Below are 13,282 nucleotides of genomic sequence, written 5' to 3'. Positions count from 1 at the left end.
AGAGCTCTGGATACACTCACACGAAGTTTGCTAGGCTCCGTGGAACTTGCGCGCAGGGAAGGGGTTCGTCGAGGGATCGTTCATTGACAGGGAGAGGCCAGAGGTTGATCAGACCCCTATAGCCTTCTTAAGGTACACGCTGGGTCCGTTAGACTCCGCGGTGCTTAGAGTTCTTCACGAGACGTGAAGCCCTCCTCCTCCAGATGGTTGTGGAGTCCTCCCTTGCGGGGTTCTCCTCGGAGTTCTCCAACTTGGGCGGAAACCGCTCAAGCCTCTTATACGGCTAGCAAGCCAATCGCTAGCCGCCATGTGGGAATAATTTAGAACTGGCCAATAGTGGGACACAAATTTGCATGCGGGTGGCGGGAACTCCTTTGCACCATGCATTTCTCTTTGCAACTAAGAAATGCACCCTGCAAAGAAAGCTCCGAGTGGCGGGAAATAATTTAGCAGTGCTGAAGCACACACGAACAAAATCACACCCTTGGGTTTTGACAGGCTTAACACACACACAGTGTCACCCACCCATGACACGAGTTTTGCCTGTCAGCAGCCAAAGGTGCAGGGCCCCAGAACCCAGAAGCCCCTGCACCTATCTCCTTGACAGCTGGCAGGCTTCATGGCCTCAGTGGGGGCTAGCAAGCCTGCAGCTTACACCCTGCTGCACCTCAACACACACAGTGTCACCCATTTCACAAGTTTTGCTTGTCAGCAGCTTGAGGTGTAGTTTCCCCAAAGCCCCTGCACCTATCTCCTTGAAACTTGGCAGGCTTCGTTGCCTCAACAGGGGCTAGCAGTTTGACCCTGCTGTGGCTTAACACATACACGTGACATGAGTTTTTTGTTTCCAAGACTTTGAGGTGCAGTTTCCCTAAAGTCTCTGCACCTATCTCCTTGACACTTGGCAAGCTTCATGCCCTCAGAAGAGGCTACCACTCCTGCAAGTTTCATCCAAATCAGGCGAGAAATGACAAAGTTATAGGCTATTTCAAGCTTCCCCATTATAGCCTATGGGTGAAACATCAAAACAGAAAAACTGTTTTGGCAAAACAGAACAGCAGTTTTGAATTGAAACGAACTTCAAAATGAAACACTGTTCCATTGAAATGCAAGTCAAAACAGAACGGTGCCATTTCACACAGCCCTACTAGCAAGTACATTTAGTACAGGCATTTAATACTTGCATTTAGTACTAGCAAGTACTGGCAGGTACTGCACAGTCCTGGTGGCACATGGGTCATTTTTGATCCTACTGTGTCGTAGCAATGAATCACAGCACAGTTGCTTGTTGCTACTGCATGGTAGCAGCAGTGTCACAGTTAGTGTCCGCCAACACTATGACATCATAGTTTGTCACTATGGTGATGGTCTAGTGTAGACATGCCCAAGGAGTTTCGACATGGAAGCTTGCCATAAGTCAAGATGTATAAATGGATAGACATTTCATCAAGAAAGAAGGAGCACAATAGTTAACTTCCATTTGGAAATAAAGTCCAGAGGGTTTTTGTGAGGAAGGGGTTGCACCTGTGAGAACAGCAATTCTTTGCAAAGGGAGGATTAGGCATTATTTCGATAGAAATTACAGCTACCTCCCCAGGACACGACACATGAGTAAAGTGCTGCCTGAGTGCTTACTGGATTGGAGTCTTCATGAGTAAACCTAGTAGGGGAGGGGGAAGAAGTGGGGAGGACAGGAAAGTGATCTCTGAATTCTAAATATATTATCACATCAAGAACATAGAAACCATTTTCTCTGAACCTACTGCAACTAAAACTTGACACAAATATTACAGGTGAATTCTGAATTTGTTTGGAGGGGAAATAAAGGTAGATACATAGAAAGAAAGTAATTTGTCATATTTGCCTGAGCATCTTTTCTTTATTTTTTCATCCTTTGTCCTAGAACACAATTACATTTAATAAAAATCCTGAATATATCTTGTTTGTTATTGTTCCACCTGTGCATAGAGCACTGGTTATTGACATTGCACATAACCACCCACATATTGTGGGTTTAGACCCCTTGAGTTCTAGGGATTAGGAAGGTGTTATATTATATGTCATCTCCAAATGTGCTCATTCAATTAGTTAACTTACGTAACCTTATGCTTCACTGAGCATTAATTACATGTAATTGTGGATGGCTGGTAAACTGGAGATAAGAAGTACAATTTGAATTTTTTAAATTTTACTTTGGCCTTTGCCTTTGAAATTAATGAGCGCCAGTATGCATAATACACTGTTGTTCTGCTTTAACTTTACTGCTGCTAATCAAGTCAAAATAAATCTACAAGATAAGCGATTGGGAGTGGGTTGTGTTGATGTGAAATATGTGGAGCATGGAGCACAAAAAGTGCATGTGCACTAATTCTGCTCTAATCTTTACTGTCAGTGATCTCATGTGTGCCAAACCCTCTTACAAAAAACATGTGTAGTGGCTAATTTAGCAGCATCCATTTTTCATATTCCGTAAGAAGACCCTTGGAGAGTTGACTGAAGGAAAGAAATCACCCAGCTATGGCTTAAAATTAAACACAATTATATTTTATTATGGAATCACCATTACATTATGTACCAACAGTACATATAGTGGATACATTTAAACAAAATCTTTTTATTGCTATTATTAGAAAAAGAAATACTACATTGTGTGCTTGGTTTTTTTATTGTATGGAATGAAAGGTTTGGAAAAAGGCCCTTGGCTCATTCAGAGTAATGGTGGATGAAGGATCATGCCTTAAATGGAAACAATGTGTATGCTTATCAATTTTTGGTAAAATGTTTGACTGTCTTGCATGACCTTGTTATTGCTGATACACAGCTAAAATGTTACTACAACTAACAAAAGTACTAATTTCACTAACACAAGCCATTCTAAAATCTATTAAGGCTTAATTGGTGAGTTTCATTTCTAGTATTGTCTTTACATACATAACACAGCTAAATGTGGGTAATTTTTATATGCATAATTAGTTAATAGAAACAAGTTAACTGAATAATTATTGAAATCTAAATGCTACACCACTCTACCTCTAATGGGAAAAAATACTTTCAAGGGTTCAAGTAACTATAACAGTTTATTGCCACATTTCCATTTTTTAAGTTCAAATAAAACATTTTTTCAGTAGGATGTGTATATAAACAATTAGACAATGAAATAAATACATTGTGTAACTCACATGAATTAAAACACTGTGGAACTATGTCCCCTGTAGAGTGATAACAGGCCAAATGCTCAGCTTGTATAAATCAATGTAGCTCCCTTGAAGTCCATGGAGCTAAGTCAGGTTACAACAGCTGAGGACTCACTCAAGGAACCCAATTCTGTTTTTAGTTACACCTGTGCAACACTATTTGGACCACTAGCTGGATGTCAGCAACAGCTCATGCATCCTTGGATTAGGATCAATTCCTGAAGCACATAACTGGCCTTTAAATTCTTACCCATTGTTTTGCTATAAAAGACAGAAGTAATCACAGGAACAATTTACCTTTGGAATAGGAGTCTCAGGAGAGGGTTTTACTTGCTGAATATAATGATGACAATGTTTGATAATGGGCCATGACATTGATGGCTGTTATCTGATACACCTATGGAGTGGGTCTGGTCTCCCTCTGTTTCTCCTGTAAAGCAGCTCCATCCCTGTGGACCTATAATAGCACAGGAATGCCACAGGGTCATGACAGAGGTATTTTAAACATAAACTTCGAAGTGATACTTTGATGGACAGAATAAGACTTATTCCTCCAGCTGTTCAAGAAAGCAAGAAAGAGTAGAAGAGCAAACTGGGATTGGGGTCATTTGTAAAAGAAGAGCTCTCTTCTCCAAGTTTGAAACCTATTATCTTCCTCAGCGAAGGAAAAAAATCCATTACAAATAAAAGCAAGAAGATTTAACATCCTGGTATAAATTACTATGTAAAGATGGTTTTTTTTTAAATAAGTTGAGCTGTAAAAAGAAGGGAAATAAAACATTCAAAAATGCAGACTTGAATGTACAGTGTTTGAGGTATAGTCAGAAGTCAAAAGTGCAGCAAAAAGAGAAGTAGGAAAAAGAAATCCATATATGTTGACTCTGAACAAATTCCTCATATGCAAATGACTGTAAAAAGTGTCCTTAATTGAAAAAGTAAGAAAAATATGTTCAAGGTAGAGGTACCTTTTTTGTTTCTTTCAACTACCACAAAAGTCCATTAAATATTTTATCATTAAAAGTATCTTCTTTGGAAAGGAAAAGTTAAAATGTTCCAATGTACACTTTCAAAATGTACAGAACCATTGCAATGCTTTGGAGAGTAGGAAAAAACAAGAATGGTATTTAAGGCAAAAACTAAAGCCTTTATGTTCATCTGAACTGAAATAGTGCTCTTCACCCTGGGGCTAGATGAAGAATTCCAGTTCAGGTAACACACTTAACTATCAAAAACCAATTTGTCTGGGATCAAACTGAAACAAATGGGTTTCTCCCTGTCTGACCTCCTAATGCAGTTAAGCACAATACAGACCTCTCTGCCATCATAGGCTAAGAACTCGTCCACACCCCTGCACACGTGCCTACACACACACACACACACACACACACACACCCCAGCAGCTCCTGAGAAAAGTGTTCCTCGCTCTCGCCCAGGTGCACAGCTATCCAAAGCGGAACTTGAGTCTGTATTTGACAGTGTTGGGATTTTTCTGAGGCACAGACAATGAAACCTTTGGTTTTGCTGGAGTGGAGGCAGGTGACTTTTTCTTCTCAGGAACTGTGATGGTGAAAGAAAGCTCTGGCTGCTCAGACTGCTTGAACCTTGGAAGGAAGTGGGTGGATATGTGCTGGGGTTTCACTCGGGGGCTGCAGCCTCTTTTAGCTTTGCCTCTTTTGTTCAAAGCCACATACCACTCTCTCCCAGTCTTTTCAGTCCTATAAATCGCTGAGGCATATGTGTTATAGCTGTTCTCTTGAAACCTCTCCCTGAACTTGCAGTCTTCTGTGAATTTGGCCTAAGAAAAACAAACCAATAGAAGCTTATTGAAAGATCTGTATTTATTTTACTATGTCACCAGAACTTACCCTGGTAAGGATTGAGGGCCAAGACTGTCAGCAATGTGTACCTAAAAGTTATCCCCTAAATCTTTTTTATGGGGGCCTAATTGCGTGGCCTGATTTCCAAACCTGAAGGACATCTTGCAACTCCTGTTGATGCTGTTGGGTGTTCAGTGCTTTTAAAAACAAAGCCACTTATTCTAACTCTACAGTTAAGAATGAAGCCTTAGGTTTCCATTATTGAAATTCTTGACTGTATCGCCTGCCTCAGGAGCAAAACCTTCCCATTCTACTGTTCCTCCCCTATCCCCCACAAAAGATAATATACCACTTTATCTCCTTTACTGCAGCTCAGTCAATGAATATTACTTTTTGCTCTGTAGTGTGTCTAATTCCCTGCCCTTACACATATTGCTTTCTGGCTCTATCATTGCTTAATAATCTGGAATATCAATTTGCATGCAGATTTTCACTGCTTCACTGAGCATAGTTTTGATTGTATTTTTTTCAACTTTGGGCATTTTTGTCTCCTAATATCCTTTAAAAAAATTGATTTTTAGTCCAAAAGCATTTTCCCCTTACAAACAGCAATGGAGTATTTTCTGTTACCCTAAGGACTCCCATGGAACCTAGTGGCTATGGACCTATTGCCAGCCTGAGTAAATCTGAACATCCCAGTGGGTGCATCTATACACTCATTAATACATTTTAGATAATGTGTATTAAATCTAGTACCTCCATTGTGAAGTACTAGAAAAGTGTGCATTAGCCTATTTTAATGCACATTAGCTAAATAACATGTTTTTCTGCGATGCTTTAATGCGTATTAAAATAAGATAATGAACATTAAAGTGCACATGTAGATGTGCCCTGACATGCAAATTGTGTGCTATCCATTCACACTAGCCTTGTGTGAAAGACCATGTAGATTTTCATGCACACACAAATCCTACTGAATGTCTGCATTATTTTGGACTGCACTGGCCAGAGTCAGATACATTTATAAAATCCCTGATAATTATTAACAATCATGCTTTGAAATAATATTGATATAATAATAATGATTTGAATAATAACAGTATTTTTGAAAGTATTAAACCTCTGTTGATATCAAATAATATATTCTAATATCCATGCCTGCTATTACTCTATTCAATGCCTGGTCTTAGCATGACTGAACTAAGTAAGGATTCAATACCTGTGTAGAGGCATTTTTGTTCTCTTCCAGAAAATAAATATACAAAAGCAGTTGTGTGATGGGTAAGAGCCCAGAACCTGTTCAACAAAATTTCTCTCCTGGACCTTGATCCAGCAAAGACTTACACATGGGTCTATGGACTATTCACAGTATAAGTCTTTGCAAAAATCAAGGCCTTCAAGAGCAGGACTGAGATTTTTCAAAGTGTACAGGGATTTGGTCACTGACTCCTATTATGGTAAGTGGATAATCAGCCTCAGCAATTTTGAAATATCAAGCCTGATCTCAAAAACTGTCCAAGAAAAGCAAGTCACTTGTTTTAAAAAAAGTGCAGAACAAAGATCAATTAATCTTCCATAAAAAGTAAAAAAGAGTTTTGCTATGGTCAAATGTCAGGCCCTCTGTAAAATATATGTCAAGCAAATCAGCCTGGATGGAAACACAGTATATTTTCCTTCATGGAAGAGCTGAATACTGTAAAGCGTGGACACCTATCTCTGTTGAGAAAAGGTAATGCATACGAAAACAGAGCCCTCAAAGTGCATGGCTAGAGTGTTATTGTAACAATGGGTATTCTTGAACATCAGCTCAAAGGGATTCACCACACTCTTGAACTGAATAATGAGAACATTAATTGGTGTCCTGAGATCATCTAAAATGGTTTCTAAGTGCGAAGTGTGAAGCACTGGAAAGCAAAAAGAAACTATTTTGATAACCCATTGGAAAACTCAGTCCTGCTTCATATTATTGCATTAAATCTATATCTTGATTAAGAATGCTGAGTTTCTAGAATTCAGATGACAATGCCCTTGACCCAGTAAGGCACCTTTTTCATAACAATTTAACTTTAATCTCCTTTAGCTTTTTGCTTGAAAGAAGAATAATTTTAATTATGCATTTTTGCTTTCTCTGTCTTCATTATCCAACATGATGTGTCATACATGAATGAATATTCTTCTCCCAGAAATAAAGATTGGAGCTAAATTCCTAGCTAGCTATTCAAGTACTCAATCCTGAGTCTCCTGCTGGCATGAGGCATCCCACTGAAGCCTAGGGAGTTGCACAGATGATAGCTTCTTGTCTTCTGAGGGAGACAAATTCCATTAGAGGAGTCTCTGAAGGATTTTGTGAGCAGAGTGTTCTTTCTGGATAGATGTTTCTCAAAGCAGATGGTTTCAAGTGAAAAGAGGTGTAGGGGCTGTGGGCTTGTGAATCCCACCCTAGGACATTAAACAGTGCTTTTCTTGGACTGCACCAACTTTTATATAAGATCCCTTCTGCTCTGGAAGCACTGTTTGATGTTGAATTCTGGGTTCCTCTATCAGCAAGGGAAATCCTGGCAGTGCCCACTGACTTCGTGCGGCCCCATAGCCATTGCAGAGACATGAGGCCTCCTTGCTGCTGATTTCTAAGGGGAGAGAAAAAGAGGGACCCGGATTACCCTTTATCATGGTAAAACCTTTAAGGTAAGGAAGTGTCTCAGGGAGAAGTAATTTCTGCAAGTTCCCCTTCCACTGTGTTCCCCACTTTGCACTGTCAACAAATGTGGCTTGCCCTGCATTGCAGAGAAAAGGTTATGAGGTCCATATACATATATAGTAGGCCTTAGGAATCCATGATGTGGGATATGCCTACCTGTTAGATATCCTCACTCAGCAGCCCTCAGCTCCCTGCTCACCATTGCCATTGCCATTCCCCACAGCTTTGCTGTACTCAGCTAAACTAGTCTACAACCAGAACCCCTCCTACCTTCCTCTGGACTGGGAAAAGGTAAACAGTACTACCTAGTAACAGTAGCCATACAATCGGATTCCTACTCTTTTTCTGGCTTCACATATAAATTAAAAGCACTGATGCTAATCACATAGAGAAAACACTGATTGAAATTAAAAAACCGCTGGATTTAAGCCCTTAATTAATTTATTAATTGGCATTTTAGGGGGGGGTGGATTTTACTTCCTGTATTCATAATGTTTTAGCATTCTGAAATTCTCTGTTAAATTATCATTTCCCCCCCACCCCAACTTAAACTTTTTTCTGGACTTCACAATTCAATTGAGGTGTTGCTATTTCCTAGCAGGGACATCAAGGTTTGGAAGCACACATTATGGCCATTCTAATGCTGTCCTCACTCAAGGGATGGACCCCATGAAAGGATTCAAGATGGCTCCATTCAGTACAAGGGATGTCTGTTCTGAAGGTCATAGAATTTCATTTTTCCCCTCTTAATCTACATCTGGCCATCAAACTAAGACAAAAAAATTAAAAGTATTGATGTGATCTTGTATGAGGGCACTGAAGCAGGTCCTTTGCTTCCTGCCAAGATTTGAATCAATGGAAAGAACAAGCTCTTTTTGTTTTAGGACATTAAATTTGCTCAACTGCTGTTGGAATCAATGATGACAGCATCCTTACAACCTGATGTTGAAGTAAGGAGGTCTTTTTTGATGGACTTAGTTTTCTTTATGCGAGTTATTGTGAATGTTTGATAGATACTTATTACAAGCTAATGTGTATCTGCATACACAAGTGAAATTCAAGCTTACAATTTCATGGTTAAGTGTTAGGTTTAAAACGAATACTTTCAAGGCATATGCCCAGTAAAGCTAAAAAAAAAAGACTTAAAAGTATTCAACCTTAGTAATGGGGCAAAGAAATGGGAAGAGGCTGCATAGCTAGAAGTTTTGTCTTTCGCAAGAATAATTAAGTTGGCTAATTAAATCTGTCCTACGGAAACTACTTAGTTGAAATTTAAAGATCACAGGGTTCTTAGGTCTTTTGGAACCTGAGATGGAATTCCTTTGGGAAACCCAAGGGAACTGAGATTCCCAAGTAACACCTGGTTACCACTTAGAAAGCAAGGAGAAAGAATTTTACCACTGCCCTTGCTAGCATCCTCCCTCAGAGTACAACAGTTTATATTGCTCAGTTTAGTGTTGCTGCAGCATATATTATAATTTTCATTTTGATCTGTACAGTCATTGCTCTAAGTGTATCTATCTTTTATAGAAAACATTTGAAATCTCTATGATATAAAATGTTCTACCTATCTGTCTGGGTCTTATCAAACCACTTTCATTGTTTCCTTTTAGGACTTGCCTACAGTGCCCTTCTGGATACCTAAAACTACATTATAGGCTAGCCCTTAATACTTTGCAAGATTATATGGAAGGGTTAGTAGAGTTAGCTTTAAAAAAAAAATCTTTTCTAGGAAAAAACATTTTTAAATCTTTTTTTTCTTTTGGATTTTTTGCTGACCTTTCTGATTTTTCAGTGAAATATTTCCAAACAATAACAAAATATCTTTCTACTTGAATAAGCCTATATCAAAACCCCCTTTTTCATTTAAAATGAATCATACATTTGATTTTTTCAGTTATTCTAGTTATTTCCAACCCTTTTTTCCTCCTGCTATTGGAAACTCTGGTAAAACTCCCCTTGATTTCCATTAGGGTAGAATAAGGCTATGTACTTTTGAGTCCCATTCTTGGTTTACAACATAGGTATGAAGATAAATAATGCAACTTGATGGTCTTCCTCCAGATGAAGTGAGTAGGTTAGGTACAACAATTTTGGCCTATTTGCCAGCTGCCTAGTGGTGTTAGTTGTAATATTACACGACAATCTATCGACTGAAGGTCCATATGCTTGAACTGATTTTTAAAAGCTGAATAAGGCTAGGGACAGACATTACACATAAACCGGTTTAAGTGATCAGAAACTGATTTAAACCTGTAACAGAACAGATGTTCAGTGCACATAAACCAGTTTGAAAATGGCTGAAACTGGTTTGAGATAAACCTGGTTGAATGTAGTACCAGATTTAACCAATTTGGCTCAAGCCAGTTTATGCAATAGTGTCCCAGATAAACCAGACTCCCCCAGCATCCCAGCATGCTCTCTGGGCTTGGCGGGGCTCTTTGCTCCACAGTAGATCTGGTCCTGCTCCCTGGCCAGAGCTCCACCAGATAAGGGTCTGCCTGGTTTCCCCCTGCTCTACCCCAGTTACAAACCAGTTCAGCCTAGCCAGGTTAGACTGACTTGTAACGGTTGAATCAATTCAGGCTCAGGGTTTCTGAATGTCTGTCCCTAGCCTAAGAGAAAATGATCATGAAATTCAACCCCATTTATGGGTTTGTGGTTCAGCCATATTGTGAGCAAAGCAAGAAGGCAGGAAGAATGTAGCAGGCTTAATTTTTAAGTGGTTTTTGTACCCTTTGAAGTTGCTTAGTTCATGAATGACACACGCCCCTGGCGGCTGGGGTGAGCACAGCGGCGGCAGGAGTGCAGTGGCAGTAAGCAGTGAGCTCAATCAGATGCCACCGGCACTGTTGGCAGCAGGGGGGATGGGGTGGCAAGCGTTGACTAGGGGTTGGCGACCACCTGCAGATACCGCCAGCAGTCTAGGTTGTGGCCAGCAGCAAACGCTGACCACCAACAGCGAGGGAGGGGGGGGGTGAGTGGAGGTGCACCACCATGCTCAGGGGGTGCACGTGCACCCCCTATGCATCAATGGCTTAGTTAATAGTTCTAAACTGTCAGCTTCTAGAGCAGAGAGTCTGCACAAGCAAACCCCAAACTGCTGTCTATCCCAATATTTACATGACCCACGTGACCATCAAGGCACATTGTCAATTTTTATAAATTTTAGCTCACTGATGAAGTCAATAGAACTATGAGAGGTGATCCCAGCTGAGGACTTGTCCCATAGTATCTCAGCACCGTTCAAGTATTAATGAATTCGCTCTCACAACACCCTTTGAGCTAGGGAATTGGTAGGATGCCCATTTTACCAATGGGGACACTGAAGCACAACATTTAAATGGCTTGCCCAAATGCATACATGGACACATCTTGCCTCCAAATCAATTGCATCCCAGTTTGGTACCTCTACCATAGGATCATATCCTTCCTTTCCTCCATATCTCAAGCTGTAGTTCATGGTCCTTATCCATTTACCTCTTTTACAAGATTCCTATAAAGGGTGCCAGCTTGTGCCAATTGCAGGGGCATTTTTAAATGTATAGTAATGCTTTCCCCTTCAGAATTAGTCTGTGACCACCATTACAACTCAGGCCTTCAAATGGAAATGACTAAGTCATTAGCTAGCATGTCAGGTTGCTTATTCTATCATAGCCTCAAAAGGAGTTCCTATGAATAACTTACTGTAAAACAGTAAGGATCTCATCAACAAAAAGATAACAGAAACTTTCCTAAGAAAGTAGCCTATCCAAGCACATGCCCATCTCTCTCTCTCTCTATCAAAGTACATGATCATGTATCTTTAAAGATAGTCAAGAAGAAAAACTCAGTTTAATGAAAAATGCTTTTTTTTTTTTTTGACTCGGCAGGGTTTGCAATAATTTTTTTCAAAAAACTGTTATAAGTTCTCCATTTTTTCCCTTTTTCAATGCACTAAAATTGAATATTTTCTATTTTCATGTCCCAACATTTTCAGCTTTGTAAAAAAAGGTCATTTACACCTATACAGTCACCTACCCGGGGTTGTTTGACCCCGGCATCCTTTCCTGCCTATGGTAGGGGGGCGGACTAGATGATTTGCTTAGATCCCTTCCCACCCTACCAACTATGAAACTATGAAACTATAAATCTTTTTATCTAAAATATTTCAACCAGCTCTGCTCATCTCTGCTTTACACATTATCTAGTCATTGAATGTTGGCTTGTGTTCAGAAACTTCCACAGGAAATAGCGATACAATCATAGGGAACAATCCTGAAGCCAATTATATTTTTAAATTAAATTCAGTGGAGATTTGCCCAAATGAGGACTGAGGCATTTGGTCCATAATTATTAATTTAGAACAATTCTTGACAAAGGAAAATTACCTTAACCCCTATAGAAAAATATTTCTGCATTTATGCTAATGCCAGACCCTCTTTTGAGATCAAGACCAAACCAAAGCTCAACCATTTAATGACAATAACATTTAAACATGTAACTGAGGGTTTAAAAATTAGAAGGAAGCCATCTGTGCATGGAACTGATAATTGCTGGGATTATTACTATTTCTGAATCCAGTTTCCTTAAAAATGAACCATTTTATAATTTAATTATGTTACCATTGAAAAGAAAGGGGACTAATATAAAGCACTCAGCTCAGATAAGAGAAGGCAGGACCCAGAGAATTGGTTTAGAAGGACCCCCAAATAATTGTAGGAATTACTTTTATCTCAGTTCAGCTCAAAGTCATCAGAATGACTTTTATATCAAAGAGCTGCAGTGACTGACAGGCACAGGATTCCCTTTGTACTGTTTAAAACTCATTAGGCCATGAAATAACTTTATCTTGCCAAGACAGGAAATAACAACAGATGCTGGTTTTGCATTATCTGCATTATTTAGCCCAGCAATCTTTAGACATTTGGGTCAAGTTTCTACAAATTTGTTGCTTTCAACTGAGTGAGGAATCATGTGTCTTAACCTTTCGGTCTGACCTGTCTAATTGCTGTCCATTAATAACACTGTGCTTTTTTGGTGACAATTAACCATACACTGATGAGGTTTTGATTCAATTTTTTCTAGTGTGGAGACAAATCAAACTTAAAATGGAACAAGAAAGGTACTGTACACCACTAAAAGAAAAAAGAGAGAGACTCTTAAATAAATTGTACATTGTGGTTACTTGCCTGTCCTGAGAGCTTTCTGAGAATGTTATTTTCTACCTCCTCTTAGCATTGAAGCTGCAATTAAGGAAAACCCATTATGGTAAATTTAATTGTCTTTATCTTTCTTTTATAAAACTCTTATTTTTCCAAAGTGTGTGTATGTGCAGTGCTTGAAGCAACAGGCCAACTCTCATATAGAAAGAAACCATACCATTTGGTATGTTTTTCCTGAGGCATACTGCATTTTTCTACTGCATTGCAATTTCATAAGAAGAGAAAATAGAAGCCCAATAGGTAGTAAGTATCCCCTTCTATAAATGGTAAAAGACCAGGGCTTGATTTGACGAATGCGGAGTATTGCACGACTTCTATGCTCCAGCCAGGCTGTACCCCACATAGGGAGAGGAACCAGTAACACTCTTT

At 39.4% G+C, this 13,282-nt stretch overlaps 1 protein-coding gene across 1 annotated transcript in view; it reads right to left on the bottom strand.

The window, feature by feature from the left end:
* Positions 1-4,635: 4,635 nt before the first annotated feature.
* Positions 4,636-13,282, bottom strand: part of FGF5 (fibroblast growth factor 5) — an 11,511-nt gene continuing 2,864 nt past the window's right edge. Inside the window, exon 2 of the mRNA XM_006027328.1 lies at positions 4,636-4,989. Coding sequence (XP_006027390.1) covers positions 4,636-4,989 — 354 coding nt within the window. The remainder of the gene's footprint in view (positions 4,990-13,282) is intronic.

This window comes from Alligator sinensis, unplaced genomic scaffold, assembly GCF_000455745.1.
Source record: "Alligator sinensis unplaced genomic scaffold, ASM45574v1 scaffold565_1, whole genome shotgun sequence".
Lineage (NCBI taxonomy): Eukaryota > Metazoa > Chordata > Crocodylia > Alligatoridae > Alligator > Alligator sinensis.
This window is presented reverse-complemented; position numbering and strand designations above follow the sequence as displayed.